The 18,141-nt window shown below is 46.3% G+C and overlaps 2 protein-coding genes across 7 annotated transcripts in view; one reads left to right on the forward strand and one right to left on the reverse strand.

The window, feature by feature from the left end:
- Positions 1-2,364: 2,364 nt before the first annotated feature.
- The window catches only part of LOC132219682 (cytochrome c oxidase subunit 6C), a 38,031-nt gene continuing 22,254 nt past the window's right edge, over positions 2,365-18,141 (forward strand). The window contains exons 1-4 of one of the 4 annotated variants that reach the window (XM_059672125.1): positions 2,365-2,487; positions 3,965-4,093; positions 5,801-5,929; positions 11,456-11,576. In XM_059672125.1, the coding sequence (XP_059528108.1) occupies positions 3,980-4,093; positions 5,801-5,914 (228 nt within the window). In that variant the 5' untranslated portion in view covers positions 2,365-2,487; positions 3,965-3,979 and the 3' untranslated portion in view covers positions 5,915-5,929; positions 11,456-11,576. Of the gene's footprint in view, positions 2,568-3,319; positions 3,615-3,964; positions 4,094-5,800; positions 5,930-11,455; positions 11,577-18,141 lie in introns of those variants that run through there. The other 3 variants (XM_059672122.1, XM_059672126.1, XM_059672123.1) reach the window with 3 other exon arrangements.
- VPS13B (vacuolar protein sorting 13 homolog B) overlaps positions 11,907-18,141 on the reverse strand; it is a 626,384-nt gene continuing 620,149 nt past the window's right edge. For all 3 annotated transcript variants that reach the window (XM_059672116.1, XM_059672115.1, XM_059672117.1), the window contains exons 59-61: positions 17,792-17,894; positions 17,120-17,369; positions 11,907-13,446 (exon numbers count right to left, since the gene is read on the reverse strand). In XM_059672116.1, the coding sequence (XP_059528099.1) occupies positions 13,195-13,446; positions 17,120-17,369; positions 17,792-17,894 (605 nt within the window). In that variant the 3' untranslated portion in view covers positions 11,907-13,194. The remainder of the gene's footprint in view (positions 13,447-17,119; positions 17,370-17,791; positions 17,895-18,141) is intronic.

The raw sequence follows: 18,141 nt of genomic DNA on the forward strand, positions 1-18,141 counted from the left end.
CTGGGGCTATCTGCCCTGGTGACCTTCTGACCTGGCCCGTGGTCCTTGCTCTGCTTATGTCTGTCTAACCGCCCACCGCAATACTTATCCCTTTCAGTTCCTAACGTTGCAATCTGCCTTTCTAGGTACTGCACACCCTTTCCGCTCTGTGAGGCACCGAGCCCAGGTGAGAGCAGCGTAGTAATGGAGGCGGCATGGCAGAAGTTCCTTAGGCCCATGCTCCAAAAGTGACATCTCTTCAACACATTTTAAGGCAACACATGGACCTGGTGACTGTCAGGTCAGGAGAAAAAGATGCAGGAGGCGTAAGATTGTTGCTTTGCTTCTCTCCCAGTCAAGGGATCCTGGGGTCCCCCAGCTCAGGGGATGTCTTTGGTTGAGGATCACCTTGAAAGGACTGATTTCTAGCCATGGTGAATACCTAACTAAAATCTGGCTTTTCTCACCTTCCACTCAGCCATCCTAGTGGATTTCTTGGGGCCATGCAGGACAATCCCACTCGTTTCATTGAACCATCTTTTACTCTAGTGTAGACCACGGGCTCGAGTCAGACTGCCTGTCTTCCTCAAACTTCCAATATAAAATGGGTACTTTTTGTTTTGTTTTGTTAATTCTCACCCGAGCATATTTTTTCCACTGGTTTTTAGAGAGAGTAGAAGTGGGTGGGGAAGAGAGAGAGAGAGGCTGGGTACTGGGCCTGGGGATGAACCTGCAACCCAGGCACATGCCCTTGACCCAGAATTGGACCCGAGAGTATATAGGCCGATGCTCTAACCATTGAGACAAACCGGTCAGGGCAAAAATGGACACTTCTTTATTCAACTTTCTTCGCCCATACTTTCCTCTATTTTTTCCTTTGCACTTATCACCGTCTGACATACTTTTGTTTCTTGTCTGTTCTGTCCTCCATGAGGACAGGTCCTTCCTATCATTTGAACAGTACCTGGCACATTGTAGGCACACACTACTCTCTGGTTTCCTACCCTTTCAGAGCAGCAAGACCCCTCCTCCATCCCGTTATGCTCCCTGAAGGAAAGAGCCTTCCCTCTAATTGTTTTGACCAAAGCTGTAGAATCGAGTTTCATTGCTCTGGTCAGGGCTCTTTGCCTATCCCCAACACAAGGCTGTGGCCAAGGGGGCTGACTACATTGTTTGGCCCCTCTTGAGTCATATGACCCTGCTAGATCCACATGGCCAGGACTAGGTAAGGGTTGGTTCCTGGAAGGACAATCAAGGACTGCTATTAGCCTGGCTGCTGTTGCTCAGTGGTGAGACACCTATGAATCAGGACCATTGCTCCCCTGGTTGCAAGCCTCATGGGGTCCCTCAGAGGTTAGGGGGTATTGCCTGTGAGGAGGGAGAGGGGGAAGGCAATGGCAGGGCATGCTCCCTGGAGGGAGAGCAGGCTGGACGTTTAGGGGGGGGTCTTAGGGGGCAGAATATTCCAAACGTTCCAAAACGAGGTCTGTTCTCTTCATCTGTGTGGTTGGCAAATGGCACTAATTGGGTTTCTGCTGTGTCTCCCTGAGTAGGGTGATTTAAGCTATTTACCCGCTAGTTGAGGAGCAGAAGTGCAAACCATTTACTCTGAAGTGTCCCTGGTTTAGGGAAAATAGGATTTACTCGGTGGCTGCAAACTGCTGTTGAACTATCTGTCGTAGTTTCCCTATTCCGCGCGTCCTGGAATTTTCCTAGCTTCTTACTATTCTATACCATTCCCCGTAACGTGTTGCGTCGATCCCATGTATCCTTTGTGTCCTGGTGTACCTTCCACAGTGCTCGCTGGGTTGACTTAAATCACGCCTTACAAACCCAGGTGGTTTCCGTTAGCAACCAAGCCTCACCCCCCTGAAGCATTAGAGCCTCCCCCTTACACACCCCTTTTAACACGCTTCCAGCTGTCTTCCTTTAAAACACCCGTGTTTTACTTAAAACCCCCACACAAATACTTCCACCAAAACTTGCTCCACCCTGCCAGGCAAGCAATTGCTTCCACAGTCGCTTGGAATTGGTATTAATCTGTTCATGTTTGTCTCATAGGCGAGGCCTTGAGCTAGGCTGTCTCGTTCAGCCTTTACCCAAACCGAACAGTTATTCGCCTAAGACTAGTTATAATAGTGAAAACGTCGGTTTGTGCACAATGCTCAGACAATCCCTGGGCCCAGGATGATTTGTACTGTCCTTGTACTTTTTCAAAAATTTACATGTTAACTATCTCTGAGTTCTGTACTAAGTTCATATCAAATCTGTATTAGTAAAACGAATACCTCCACCTTATTAAGGAAACCGACTCAGAACGTCAAGTCCTAAACTGAGGGTTGCATAAGTAATGTAATCGCACAGGTGGATTTCAGCAAAGAGCCGCAGCGGGCGCGCCAGAGGGCTTTTGGCCTCTCTCGGCCACCGTCTGCCCCTTCCTTTTTGAGCGCATGCGCGCTGCCGGGCGTCACCCAGTTCTCCTCTGGAAGGACGGACGTTGGTGTGGGGGTGAGTTGGGTCGCCGTCGTGTACCTCGTTCGGGCTCCCATACCTGCCGCCGCCTGCTGCTGGCTGTCCGTGGGTCTCGGGTTTGAGCCGTGACGCCGCGTCCCGTCGGTCGTGGAGCCTCGGACCCCCCCGCCACACCTCCGCCCGCGTCGGCCCCTGCGCGACCCCCGCCGGGGCCTCGGGAGGGCGCGGGGGCCCGCGGGGGCCTCAGGGGAGCGGCCGGGCTCCTGGGGCGGCGGGCCTGGGTCCCCGGCCGCTGAGCTTCCCCCGCCGTCGCTGTGACCTTGGTCAGGTCATTCGGCCTGTCCGGCCCCGGGGTGCTCGCCTCCCTTTGCTCGGCCACCTTGAGCGCCCGCCTGGGGCCCCCGCGGGTGGCTGGAGGGAGGGCCGGCTTCCTGCCGCCTCCCCGCGCCCACGGCCTCGCCCCCGCCGGCCGGGAGGGAGGGCTGCGGGAGCGGCCCCGCTGTAGGCCGCGGAGCCCGGGGACCAGGCCGCCGTCTCGGGTGGACCTGCGGGCGGCTGCTGGTTCCCGCCCGGGCCTCAGTCGCCTCGGGGGCCCCAGGGCTCCCGTCGGGAACGTGGAGTAAAACGTGGCCCGTAGGGTGGCCCCGCAGACCGAGTGCAGAGCCGGTGCTCTCCGGGGGAGGGGTGTGCAGTGTCCGCTGCTGCCGGGTCCACGGTCTCATTTAGGGTGGAAGACAGGGATGGGGCTCAGAACAAGGCACCCCAGTGTGCCTCTGCTGTGCAGATTGTTTGGAGCTAAGGGCAGTTACTTTTTACTCCATCATTATTTTAATGTAGAGGGGAGAGAGGAAGGCGGTGGAGGGGGAGAGAAAAAACGTCCATGTGTCTCACATGGATCGGTTGCCTCCCTCGGGCACGCCGACCGAATCGAACCTGCAGCCCAGGTGTGCGCCCTTGACCGGAATCCAACGGACCAGCGGCCTCACCGCTGAGCGGGACCAGCCCGGGCGCTTCAGGCCTCCTCCCTTTACTTAGAAGAACTTGAATCAGGGGCCTTACCCATAATAAGAGGTTACCACCCATAATCCCACCTCTGTGGCCGGCAGACCTTTGTTTCCTGAACGTCTGTTCTTGACCTGCTGCGACCCTTTAAAGCCCCCAAGGTGTGTCACCTCATCCCCCGCTCAGGGCGGCCTACACCCAGCGCCCCCTTTCTGCTCCGAGCCTCTCCTGCTTGTGGGGTGCCCATACATGTATGGGTACATTAAACTCGGTTATTTTCTCTTGCTAATTAGCCTCATGTGTGTGTGATTATTAGGCCAGACCCGCCAGAAGGTCCTTGAGGGCAGAGGGAAGTTTGCTCCTCCCCCACAAGCCTAAGCCCTTAAACATCTTCGGTTTTGTGGGAGGAGTTGGTCCACTGTCTTCCTCCCTAGGTACTAAAATGCATGACGCATAGAATTCCTTAGGCTTTTTAGTGTTCTCATAATTTTTAAAAATTTTTATTTACCAGGAGACTATAACTGCCATGTCTGCCGGTACTTTGCCAAAACCTCAGATGCGCGGCCTTCTGGCCAAGCGTCTGAGATTTCATATCGTTGGAGCCGTAATTGTATCCCTGGGGGTTGCAGCTTCCTATAAGGTATGTATGTTTGATTTTTACTTGGTGCTTATGGTCCCAGATGTGCTTTACATTTAAAAACGCATTTTATTTTCATGAGCAATTTCAAGTCTTCTAAAGAAACTCTTTAATGTGCTTCCTTCCTCTGACTCCCTGCGTTCACCCCACGTGATGGGAAAGTACCGTATTCCCAGATAACGTATCCTCCATCTGTAAATGAAGCTGAAAGAGTTTGCTAGGGCTTCCATAACAAAGTCCACAAACTGGGTGGCTTAGACAACAGAAGTTTTATTTTCTGTTCTGGAAGCTAGAAATCTAAGGTGGTTCCTGGATTGATTTCTCCTGAGGCCTCTCTGCTTGGCCTGTAGATGGCTGAATTTTCTCTCTCTCTTTTTTTTTAATATATTTTACTGATTTTTTACAGAGAGGAAGGAAGAGAGATAGAGAGCTAGAAACATCGATGAGAGAGAAACATCGATCAGCTGCCTCCTGCACATCTCCTACTGGGGATATGCCCACAACCCAGGTACATGCCCCTGACCGGAATCGAACCTGGGACCTTTCAGTCCGCAGGCCGACGCTCTATCCACTGAGCCAAACCGGTTTCGGCTGAATTTTCTCTTAATAGGACACTAATCATGTGATAAATTACCTTCCTGGTGCTTGACCAGTACGTTCAAAACTGGTTGATTGTTTCTGGCGCTGGCCAGGTGGCTCAGTTGGTTGGCGCATCATCCCGTACACCAGAAAAGTGGAAGATTCCATTCCTGGTCTGGGCACATACCTAGGTTGCCCGTTCGATCCCCAGTAGGGGTGCATATGGGAGGCAACCAACTAATGGTTCTCTCACATTGATGGTTCTCTCTAAAGTCACTAAACATCTGGTGAAGATTTAAAAAAAAAAGTTTCTGGAAAAGGTTGAAACAACCATTAGGTTAGGTCTTAAATCTAGGTTTGGTATCATGGGCTTTAGCACAAGTGCCATTTTGTGCCTGTGGCTTTTTTTTTTTTTTTTTTTTAATTGATTTCAGAGGGGAAGGGAGAAGGAGAGATAGAAACATCAATGATGGGAGAGAATCATGGATCGGCTGCCTTCTACACACCCCACAGTGGGGATCGAACCCGCAACCCAGGCATGTGCCCTGACTGGGAATCAAACCGTGACCTGGTTCATAGGTTGATGTTCAACCACTGAGGCACGCCAGCCTGGCTGGCTTTTCTTTTTGACAGCACCTTCAAGAATTGTTGCCATAGGAGAAAAAAAGAATAAAAAAAGAACTGTTAGAAAATTGCTTTGCAAATTAAAGCTTTACCCTCTTTAATGTTATGCCTTTTTATAAATATTTTTTATTGTGGCAGAATACACATAACAAAATCGAACCATTTCTAAGTGTATGGTTCAGTGGTATTACAAACATACATAATGTTGTGCAACCTTTTAGATTTCTGGATATTTTCCTTCGGCTCCTGCCAGTCTACCCTCTCTCCCTACCACCATGGACACCCACAAGGAATTTCCCTCCCCAGGCAGGGAGGGCCCTTCTTGCTGACTAGTTTCTCTGAGATTTCTTTCCCTTTCCTTGCATCTGGGTCAACGCCCCCACCCTTTGTCTTAGGAAATACAGGGGTCAAGTTAAAGGTGAACACACACAGTTTGATTTATGTTGTCTTTAGATGGTAAGTTTCTAATCTAAAAAATAAGCCATAATGGGATATGCTCTTTTTCAGTTTGGTGTAGCTGAGCCAAGAAAGAAGGCATATGCAGATTTCTACAGAAATTATGATTCCATGAAAGATTTTGAGGAGATGAGGAAGGCTGGTATCTTTCAGAGTACAAAGTGATCTTGGAATGTAAAGGTAATATGAAGTTACCATTTAAAAATTTTTAAAATTGTGATACCACCTTAACTATTTTTAATGTATAATTCAGTATTGTTAAGCAAATTCACATTGTCGTATAACCAATCTCCAGAACTCTTCATCTTACAAAACAAACTCTGTACCCATTTAAACAACTCTTCATTCCCTCCCATTCCTGGCAACCACCATTTATATCAGAGTATTTGTCTTTTTGTGACTGGCATATTTCACTTAATGTAATGCCCTCAAGGTTCATCTTTTACAGCATGTGTCAGAATATCCTTTTTAATGCTAACTATTGCATTTTATGTATATACCATACTTTGTTCATTTATCCATCAGACACTTGGATTGCTTCCGTTTTTTGACTTATGCATAACACTGGTATGATGTTTATGTTGTTAGCAGTGGGAAAGACACCACGTGTAGACAGGTGGGGTCAGACCAAACCTGGTTTCTGGCTAAGAAAGAATTCGGAGCCAAGACCCAAACTGTAAAAGAACATTAATTAAGTAATTCCTAGAAGAAATGGGCTTAGGAAACAAGTTATGGAGACAAAGGAAGGGCCCTAGGAGCTCGGGAGTGAGGACGCTAATGGTAACTTGCCTGGGGCAGGGACAGGGAGAGCAAAGGCGGAGGCTGTGTTCCTGGGAGGGAGAGCACACTTCCTGTCCTGGGTCCTGAGGGTTCTGAGGGTGGAGATTTTAGGGGAGGTCCCCGGAGAAGATCTCAATGGAATAGTCATCAGGTTTCCAGGTGTGTCCTTCAGGGCTGTGGTCTTGTTGATTGTGGCACCAGGGCAGGGGGTCTTTATTCTATGTAGCTGGTCCTGAGGCTGGTTTTGTTGCTTATCTGGGCCTGAAACTGGAATTCAACTGAGGCCTAGATGTTACCTCTAGGGGGGCAAGGTCAGGGGTTCCAAACCTGGTGACCGGGGGCCACGCTGGGGATGAGGGCCTACCTACAGTTGATTGTTGGTAGGCACCTGGGGCTTTCCACCCTGGTGACCTTCTGTACCTGGCCCATGGTCCTTTCTCCACTCAAGTCTAACTGCCCACCACTTTTGTAAATAATCTCTGAGTAAATACCCAGAAGTGGAGTGGCTGGATCATATAGTAGTTCTATTTTACTTTGTAAGGATCTGCCATACTGTTTTGCATAATTTTTACACTCTAGCAATAGTGTAAAAAGGGTTCCAATTTCTTCACTTCCTCAGCAAACTTGTTTTCTGTTTCATGATGTTGAGCATCTTTTATCATGCTTGTTGGCCATTTGTATATGTTCTTTGAGGAAATGTCTATTCAAGTTCTTTGCCTATTTTTAATGTCGTGTGCACTTTTATTTCAACTTGCAGGCCCCATTTTAATTTGCAACTCCCATTGCAGGCCTATTAGTAATGAACTCCATATTCTTTAGCTGTTGTCTACCTGAGAATGCCTTTAATTTCTTATTTTTGAAGGACAGTTTTCCTGGATATAGGGTGTTTTTTGTGAGCACTTTAAATATATTAATGGGTAGCCTTCTGATCTGCAAGGTTCATGCTGACAAATCCATTGCTAATATAACAGGCTCTGTTGTAGACTGAATCGATTTTTCACTTGCTACTTTTTAAAGGTTGCCTTGCCCTCTGTGGCTCAGTGGTTGAGCATGGATCTATAAACCCGGTTGTGAGCTTGCTTCCCAACAGGGGGCATGCAGGAGGCAGCCAATCAATGATGCTCTTTCATCGATGTTTCTTTCTATCCTCCCATCCTCTTTGAAATCAATAAAAGTACATTAAAAACAACAACAACAACACAACAAATTGTAATAAAAAAAAGATTTATTGTCTTTGGTTTTTGACAGTTTGATTATAATGTGTCTTAGTGTGGATCTCTTTGGATTTATCCTACTTACAAGTAATGTCTTGTAATAGTATATACATTTCTCCAAATTTGGGGCATTTGGGCCATTGTTTCTTCTAGATAAGTATTTTGCCCCTTCTCTTGTTCTGGGTTTCCATAATGGATATGTATTAGTCTTTTGGTGGTATCCCATAAGTCCTTTAAGCTCTCATTTACTTTTCCTTTTTGCATCTTAGATCCAGTAATTCAAATGAACTATTTTCAGGTTTGCTGAATCTTCTGTGTGTTTGAGTCTGTGTTTGACACAGATGGCTGTGTTCTCCCCCTGCTAACACCCTCTAGTGAATTTAATAATTCAGTTACTGTAGTTTTCTGTAGTATTGTTTTTTTAATTTTCTTTGTTAATATTCTCATTTTATTCATATATTGTTTTCCTGATTTTGTTTAGTTGTCTGAGTTCTTTAGCTCATTGAGCAAATTTAAGTCAGTTTTAAAGACTTTGACAAGTCAGTCAATGTGTGTTTTTTCAGTGTTGTTTTCTGGAGATTTATTTTGTTCCTTTGAATGAGCCACGTTTCTCTTTATGTCCTGTGATCTTTTGTTGAAATTTAGGCATTTGATTAAACAGCCACCTCTTCCATTGTTTTTGGATTTGCTTCATGCAGGAGATCTTAACAGCCTGGCATAAAGGCTTATGGTTTGTCTCAAACTTTTTCTGGGGTTATGTCTTGCCTTAGCCTTTGCTTTTGTTCTAGTTCCTGAGTATAGTCAGTCACTTTTAAGAGCTCCTAAGATTCTGTCTCCTGCTTCCTCTAAGTAGCCTTAGCTCTTCTTGTGTAGTAGGGGCCCAGTGCACGAATTCATGCACCTTGAAAGGAACTGTGGGCCACGAGTCTGTGGTGGGTCTTGGCCCATCCTCTGTGCCCCCGCCTGGTCCCTCCCTCCGTGGCCCAGTCCCGTTTGCCAGCAGCCCCACTTCCGCCACCGCTGCTCCCACGCGCTGATGGTACCAGCCCCGCTTGCACCTGCTGACAGCGTGGAGCGATTGGGGCTGGCGCCGTCAGCGGGTGTGAGTGGCAGCTACTGTCCCAATCACCCCTCAGGAGCAGGGGGATGTGGAGAAGCCCTCAGGGGCAATTGGGGCGACAGCCGCTGCTCACACCCACTGACAGCGCCAAGTGATTGGGGTGCTGGGCACTGGCAGTGGGTGTGAGTGGCATCTCCAGCGCCAGCAGCGGGTGTGAACAGGGCTGGTGCTGGCAGCAGGTGTGAGCGCCGGTGGGACAGCGGCATGTGGGAGCAAATAATTTTCAACAACCACCAGAGGCTCGCCCCAATGACAGTGACTGGCGCCCTGCCTTGGTCTGGCGCCCCGCTCACTTGCTCCACCATCGCACTGCGGCCGATGCCTGCCATGTTCCACACGTGCCCCTGGTGATCAGCACATGTCATAGCGACAGGTTGTTCGGTTCCACTGTTTGGTCTATTTGCATATTAGCTTTTTATTATATTGGAGAAAAAAGAAAAACATATATATATGGCCTGATGCACAAAATTCGTGTAAGGGGCTTGGCCCTGGCGGCCCCGGCTTCATCCAGAAGGTTGTCTAGACGGTTGTTCTGCTGTTCGGTCTAATTAGCATATTAGCTCTTTATTATGTAGGATTGCTCAGCCCATAATCTCTTGCTCATCATTCCCTCTGCAGCTCTTTTGTGTCATGAGACCCATCACTGCTTTCAGCAGCTTGCAGGCTGATTCTAAATGATGTCACCATTCCCATTAGTGCTCCGAGATAGGCAAGTAGAAAACAGTCCCTAAAACAAGCCAGAATGCAGCCAGTTCTCCTCCTTCTGTCCTGAGGGAGAAGCCAGGAGCTGGCTGGGCTCCTCCTAACCACACTGTTACCCTGAGGGTGGGAGGAAAAAATTCATGACATTTCCTGCTGTTTTGAGTGGCTGTTTCTTTTTTAGGTGTTTGCTCATTTGCAGCAGCTTCATAACTGGTTTCTAGTTCTCACACAGACACATTGGTTCTTACGTTGATGGGTTACTGTGGGGGAGCGGGAGCCTGGAGCTTCACAGCCAACCATCTTGCTGACTTAGGTTCAAAATGCTCTTTATTGCTAAATTGGCATTAGGAAAACCACACTTTTAGAAGTGTTTCATTGTTTTAAATACTTATTTCCTTAAATTTACCCCCCCCCCCCCCCCCCCAAGCCTTGAACGAATCAGTTTTAGCTTTCTGCCCAGGGGTGTCTCTCAGGTCAGTTCACAGCCTCTTGGCTTGTTCATGTATCACTGCCTCCGAAATGGAAATGTCGCTGGCTAACTGCTTTTCCATTTTCCAAACCAGTAACTGTTTTTCTGCCTCTTTGTGATCATGGTTTCTTTCACATCTTTAGCAACATTAGCCCTCTTGATGGCCTTTTTTTTTTTTTTTTTTTTAAATGGTGCTAATCATTGGTTTTGCCAGCAACAAAAGTGTTCTCTCCTTTGTGGCCTGGGAGCCGCTTTTTTTTATGCTGAGGTATCAGGGTTGTCATTTCAAAAACCAAAGTTTGGTTCTACATTTTTTTGGTAAACAACCTGGTGGAGAACCCATTTGTTCAAGATGGGAGACATGTAAGAAACAAGGTTTGACTGTATAAATAGGATTAAAGGTTCTCGCCATCCAGTGTGAGTTTGATGTGATAAGGGGAAGGCGACTATTTTTCAGGGAGACTGTACCTGAATGAGCATTCCAAATGCCATATATCTATCTTTCCCAAGGTCTGGGGTGTGGGGGAGACCTACTACATTGGACTTCAGATCACTTTTCTGAAAGACTTGAGAGACATTTACGTCTCTTTTGCCCAATATAAGACTCAGTTCCATAATCCATTTCCATAGCTGCTTAAGTAGTATCTGAAATGCAGATTGATGCATGGACTAATTAGCCGTAGAATTACTTAGAAAAAGTACAGAGAACTTTATTTCCCATTGTTGGAAAATTGGTGAGGCCCGTTAGAAAAAATGATTCACAAACATGAACAGATAGATTATTTTAAGCTAGAAAATTAGGAATGTTAAGGATGATCATGTTAAGTAAATTACACAAAATCCCTGAAGGTGAAAAGGTCAAGAAAATGTTGATGGTTCTGTATAGAGTCTTAATCTTAACATTGCTATTTTCTTATAACTGACATTTTCAAATTTTACTCAGTGGGTATTCATTTCATGGTTAGATGTTAACAGGATGATTTCAAATATTAGATTTTTACCTTTTTATATAAGAAGTTAATTGTGTTTAAAAGCCATTAAGAAAAACAAACTTGGAGACAGAAATAGAAATTGTTTAGAACAGATGGGCTGCTGCTTTTAAGAAGAGTTTGTGGGTATGAGAAGGGAATGGGGACGGGGGGATTTGAGAGAAGGGAAAAAACCAGTTTGGGAAGTGAAAGCAAGAAGCCAGAGGTAGGGTGTTGTAATTCCTGGGATGGAAAGGAAGCTGGTCGGGGAGTTTGGTGGCGATAGGACCGTGAGCTCAGGGAGCTTGAACTGGGCTTCTCTTGGGCTTAAGGTGAGTGAGCAAAGCGTGGGCTACTAGTAGGAACAGACCTTATGTGACCTCAGGGTGGTAAGATACTGAGAGCGATTGAGAATGCTGGATATTAACTTAGCAACTGTGTTCTTCTCCACAGAATTTCTTCGGGTTGAATTCCATGGAAGTTTGTCACTGACCTGTGTTCCTGAACTATGAAACATGAATATTTGAGCTAAGGAATAGTTTATCTTGATAAATAAACAATGAAATACTGTGGACAGTAAGTGTTTGTTCAGTTATTCTTAATGATGTAATTTTGGGCACTTGCATCAGAATTGGTTAGGGATTTTTAACTGTTTATGAACTTTAAGATAACTTAATTTCAGTATTAAATTTCATTATTTTAGTACAGTTTCTTAGTCCTGGGTCATTGATTTAAGCCAACATGACTATTATACTGCCGGCTGTTACAAGAGACAGGGACCAACTGAGCTACCTGGCCAGGGCCTTAACTTAGAATTTTTGTGTCTTAAAAATGTGAGCTGAATTATATCAGGTATCAGTGAAAACATGCATTTAAAAAACAAAATACCCAGTGACAACACACATTGTGTGGTCATTAATTCAAGGTTTCCTTTTATTTTAAATAATTTTATATAACAAATCTTAGTAGTATTCAAAATTCTCATAAAAGAATTAATGTATATCTGCATTCTTAAAAATAGTTACTCTTGAGATTAACTGACCAAACTCACTTTCCTAAATGAGTATGGTACAACAAACTAATGGAGGAACCATTTTTTCAGTCAGTCTGAATTGTCCATTAACAAACTTGCTTTCCAGAAACAACTATGCAGTGACTTAGGATGCCTATACGTGACAGGTGAGACTTCCGTTAAAAATTAGTGGACATTTGAAATTGAATTTTCTTTAGTGTCTCACAATGATAGGTAACAGGTTGTAGGCCCAAGTTAATATGTAATCAATAAAAACATGTTTCATTGGAGTTGAATTATTTACCAAATACTAAAATGGTATCTGGTGACCCAGGATCTTGAGCCAAACCTGTTGTTAAAAGCAAAAGAAAATATTTGGTCTGGTTCATTGTTAAGGTTGTTGCTGGGGTTCTTCACTCCCCTCCAGCACAGCAGGCAAGTATGAATCCTTCAGCTACACTCTTTCCACGGGGGAATGTTCCCAGTAGTGTTTTGTTTCTAAGACTAAAGAGACTCACTTGAGCACTCCAGGTCTGTTTTTATCAGTAGACACAAGACTTACTCTAAGTTTGACTAGTAAAACAAAATAGAAAAACATTTTTCCAGAATGTACCTGGACAGGCATCAGAATGCTTGGTAAATTCAATAAAATGCAGACTTTAAGGAATATACACAGCAGCTTTCACTTAAAGAATACCAGCACCTACTAGTAACAGATTTAACAAGTTAAACAATAAAATCCTACATATTTAATTTCATTTAAAGAGACCAAACTTTTGCAGATCAGGGTATTCAGCAAAGACAATGTCATTAGAAATGAAGTTTTAATGTCTCTCCATTCTAAGGCCTGACCATCTTTTACATTAGCTGAATGTTAATAGATCCTCATTATAGTAAAAATTGTAGCAAATACCATAGAGCAAAAAGGAATGTATTTTCAACTGTGGTAAGACTGCAGCCCACAGGATTCTGTTAGTCAACTGTCCCCAAATGGAAAAAGGTTTTTCCACTCCATTTTATTCAAGTATCTTAGTTTTAGGGTGGAGGAATCTGAATTAATTTTAGAAGAGGCCAAAAAGTTACTGTAGAAAGGTGTTGGCCTTGTGTCCATAAGAGCTATTTAGGTTTCTTATTAAAAAGATGCTGCATAAGCAGGCACTGGTGCCTCAGACGAGCGGACTCACGGGAACCCCTTCCTCAGGGCTTTGTTTTTCACCATGGTGAACTTACTGACGAAGACTTGAGCAAAATGCGGGTCGACCACGTAGTGGTACGTTTTCACGTTGGAGGGGAGAGGTTCCACAGGCACCACAGGGCATGGTGGTGTCTGCGTGGACGAGCAGCTGGGGGCCAAGTGGCAAGATGTCTTGGTGACGTAGTCCACCAGCCTGTCGTACTGCTGCTCTGACAGTCTTTCTCGGACTCGGTCCACCTGGGAGTAGAAATGAGCAGTTCTGTAGTGACCCAATTCTCATAAGACTTTATAACAGAATTATCCCCTTTCTTTTGCCTTGATAGTTTTGATAACTTAAAAATGTATCTAACAAAGCTATTTTATCCAAAACTGCTTTTACTTTTCCTGACTGTGACGATAATACTGTGATTTCAGCAGTGTAACAAAAGTGCTGCATGAGAATATAAAGACAGCCTCCTTAGAATAAGCATTTGGTATTATATAAAATTCCCATGTTTCAAATTGACCATAACATTTTACTCAACGGCTAAACATCTGTCACTGTTCTTTACTAACCAGCCCAGGGAACAAAGTGCCCTTCCTCTGCTTCAGTCTCCTCACCAGTAAAAGCTCTGACATGAAGGCTGTTTGCCTGTCTCCTCAGCCTTCACACAGAACCTTCTTAGTTGGACAGGAGAGTGGGGAAGCGCACTTCTTTCAAACCAATGGCTTTGGACAGAGCATTAAGAGGATACCTTTGAACCGTAACATGTAGTGTTTTTATAAATACTAGGATTTAAAGCCAGAGAAAATAAAACTGGGCAGAGGAAGGGGAAATTTTTATGGAAAAGAGGATGCAAAGTACATTTATGATTCATAAAAGTCTGGCTCATCTTCAGTGGAACTCAAGTAGAACTGAGATACAGTAAGTACCTAAGTCCTCAAGTGAGATTTCCTGAGAAAGCATCCATCAAAGGCACTTGGAGCTCTAATTCTTCCCACCCTGAAACTAGCTAGTCTGTGGGAACAGGTAGCCACTGACCTTTCAGTGGTCTTTACCTGCTAAATGTTGGTGAGGCCACTCTGGCAGAATTAGGAACATTTAAAGGAGGGCTCTTGAGTCCTCCAAGTAGTAAAGAATTGTATATATCTGTGTAGGGCACAAATACAGTCAAGGGTGTCTTAAACAAAGCCAGTGGGACAGTAGAGAGTGAAAGGGGCCTGCCAGAATAGTAAGTAGGGTATCTGTTAGCGTTCGGGTCTCATTTTAAGCTTAGGAAGGAAAATACAGGCCCCTAAAGACTCACTGACACATGAAAGCTGCACCACCAGGCACAAGCCAGAGCGCTGATATCATTTGATGGGGTCAGAACTCTGCTGGAAGGCTCTGAGTACACAAAGGTCTTAATTGCTCCTCCTGAACAGCAGCACAGGAAAGCCGTGTTGTGAAAGGAATCTGGCCAAGGAATAAATTGACCTTCTGACTCATTTTGAGCCTCTCATACAGGACTTCAATAATGTGCCAGGCATATTAAGCAATTATTACCCTAAAAATGGCTGCGTTTACCCAAGAAAAGCAAATGCTGCTTGTAGAAAAGCATCTGAATCCTGTCATATTTGAATATACTGAATGATGTCATCTACAAATTAATTCCTTTTAAAATTCAAAGGAACTGAGCCTCCTAGTTTCTAGGGCAGTGATGGCGAACCTTTGAGCTCGGCATGTCAGCATTTTGGAAAACCCTAACTTAACTCTGGTGCCGTGTCACATATAGAAATTTTTTGATCTTTGCAACCATAGTAAAACAAAGATTTACATTTTTTATATTTATTTTATATATTTAAATGCCATTTAACAAAGAAAAATCAACCAAAAAAATGAGTTCGCGTGTCACCACTGACACGCGTGTCATAGGCTCGCCATCACTGGTCTAGCAGCACCGCTGAGGGCCCCCTCCCATTTAGAACGTACGTGGGATTACAGCACTCCCAAGGAAGGGTTTACTCAGAAAAAAGGATTTTGTCTGCAGCTTGGATCTCCTTTGGGAGTGACTGGGGGAGGTTAGGATTTGGACAGAGGACTAAGGGGTCAGTTTCTTACCAGGGGAGAGGTGAAGTGAAATAGGTAATGAAAAAGAATTTGGAGACTGACGGCATACTGCATATCCACCCTCTCTCCAGTGCCAGGTGCCGCTGTGTACGTGGCCGTCTGTCTCAGCTGCCCTGCAGCCCTGCTCTGTCTTTCCCTGCCTGCTGAGCCATCCCTCAATCCCAACCCTCGTTACCCCTGAACATCAAAGGAAAACCAGTGTAGAGCGTGGTGTCAAGGCAGTGCTTCTGCCTGTAACTCTGATCCCATGGTCTCCATTAGAAACTTGTAGGGGTGGTGATCCAGGTACCTCACTGATGGATAAACAGGTTTGTTTCCCCCCAGCAATGATCATTCCCTACAGTACCCTTCACAAACAGATAAGCGAGAAGGACCACAATTGACTAAAGTAGCGGCCGTTTAACAGCAAAAGATGAATCTCCAGTCTCAATAGTTTAGGGTCTGAAATATTTCCCAAACAGTTAAGGAATAATGATGGTCACAAATACTGCTCAGGGCCTTGGAAGTTTCTTGCTAACGACCAAGGACTTGAAGATAATGATGCTATCCCCTGCCAAATCCTGGAGCCACATCACTGGTGCTTTATTGTCAACTAGATCAGAAGATTTTGGCAGATCTAATAAAGTCAGCCTGGACATCTGACCTCTGTTTATTCCCAGAAAGTCATCAACTTGAAGCAGCAATGTAGTCCTTGTGCCAAGCCCTAGCTTAAAGCTTGACTGATTGTGATCCAAGAAACTAGAGAAATCTCAGTTGTTGTGCTTGGCCGCCTTCCACCACCTCATAATTTTACCCAAGCAGTGGTGTGGGGGGACAGGCTCCCATACCAGCAGAAAAGGAAAGAAGGAATTAGGCAGGATCTGCTAGAGGCAAGTTTGCTGTCCTTTCCTGGGGCTACTGTCCTTTCCCTGGTTAGGACTAGCCAGCTGCACATTGTCCTCATCTTGCCATGTGGGTGAAGTGTTTCTGAGGGCGACTCTTAGGGAGGGTCGAGGGTCCTGTGGGTCAGGCAGTAAGTGGGGTGGCAGGGGCAGAGAGCAGCTTTCCAGTGGGCGTACCTGCTCCCCAGGCTGGGTTGCAGGAAGCTGTGCCACTCCTGTCAGGTTTCATCCTGACGCTCTGTATTCCATTGCCATCAACTTTGTGTGGCCAGGAGTCAACAGCCAGCACATCTTAGGAGCTGGGTGGCCAGGAAGCTGCCCCAAGAGCCTAAGCAGAATCCCTAGGAGGTACCAGGGGACTTAGGGGGTGGGAAACTATCCTATGGGGAAGGGGACACAGCCACGTAGGATACAGAGCAGTAGATGGGGGAGAGAGGTTGGTTTACAAAATTTTGACCTCTCAAGTCTTAGGAATGGGGGAGTGAGTCAGACCTCCTGGCTTGTGAACTTGGCTAAGGTCTGGCCTACTACCCATGCCTTGTTTCACTCAACATCCCACAATTCTTCAGCGGTCCTCCCCTGCTACAGACCTGCTGCAGCCGCCCAGGCCATGCACAGGGGCCTGTTTCACAGAGTAAGTGCATGGCATCGCTGCCTTGGTCCTGTTCCTAGCACAGACCTGCTCATTTTGGAGTCCGTTGTCCTGGCCTGTCCACTCCCGCACTCCAGCCCATGACCACCAAGCCTTGTTCGTCACCTGGTGGCTTAGCCCCAGGCTGGGAATCCCCTGGACCTGCTGCTGGGCTCTCACATGTACCTCTGGGTGACTCCCCCCCACACTCCCTCCTGAACTCGAGCAGCCACTCCAGAAGTACCAGTGGTCAGCCCACATCTTGACTTCGCTGGTAGTTAGCCCTGCTCCCTGTTTTCCGGACTGTACCTCCACATCACAGGCTGCTCTTGGCTGCTTGAGCTGCAGGATGAGCAGGTGGTTTTGCATGCTGTCCTGTGCGCAGTCGATCTCCGTGACGGGGAAGGCCTGCTGCTGTGTGTCCTCGCTGACACTCACCACGAACAGCACTTCCGACGTTAGCAGCAGGCACCCTTCGTGCTCCTGGCCAGAGCCCCTCACCAGAACCACATCCAGGGCCATGTGGACTTCAGGTCTGCCCAGAGACTGAAGCATTTTCCTGTTCCAAAGGAGAAAACAGTCAATACCATGCTCACTGTACCAGGGTTGAGACCAGATGCGACCTCCCCAAGGGTTTATTCATTTGATCTTGAAATAGAACTGTCACTTTAATTCTCAAAGTGATTCTGGTCAACAGAGCCCAGCTGGGCTCTGTTGAGTTCTTTCCCTTCCCATTAGAGATGCCATCCCTAATGACAAGGCTCGTTCCCTAGGAAACCTCAGGCCCTCTCACAAGCCAGGGGCATCCTGGGTGGGAGACCCAGATCGGGGTCAGCGGCCTCCCTCGGGCTCCGGGATGCCCTTGTGCTGCCTGAGATGCTGAAAACAACAGCTCCTGCGTGGCTCCCGTTAGCCTGAGATCGAGCCGGCCCGGGAACCCAGTGCGCATGTGCAGCTGAGCGAGCATCTAGAGGATTTTACCAGACGTATTTGACGTGGCTGTTTGGAGCCTGGGCAGCATGTAGATCACTTGGCTGGTAGCGCTGTTTGGGAAGCTGAGAAAGTCCAGCTCCGTGTAAAATGCCTGCGGTAAGAGAAGGAAGGAAGTTTTACTAGTTGTTTTCTGGAAAACAGTTCCATGCTACAGTGATGTCATCTGCTAAGAGCCATCATAAAATGCTGCAGATCCAACATGATGTCACATCTTTGGAAGCAAGTGAATAGATAATCATTAAACACTGCAATGCTCTTAACCCTGGTGATCTGACATCAGCTACAAACTGAAGTCTGAATGAGCGGCAGTCTAAGCATGGACTGCAATTAGAGGGAGC

The sequence above is a fragment of the Myotis daubentonii genome, chromosome 17 (assembly GCF_963259705.1).
Source record: "Myotis daubentonii chromosome 17, mMyoDau2.1, whole genome shotgun sequence".
NCBI classification, from domain to species: domain Eukaryota; kingdom Metazoa; phylum Chordata; class Mammalia; order Chiroptera; family Vespertilionidae; genus Myotis; species Myotis daubentonii.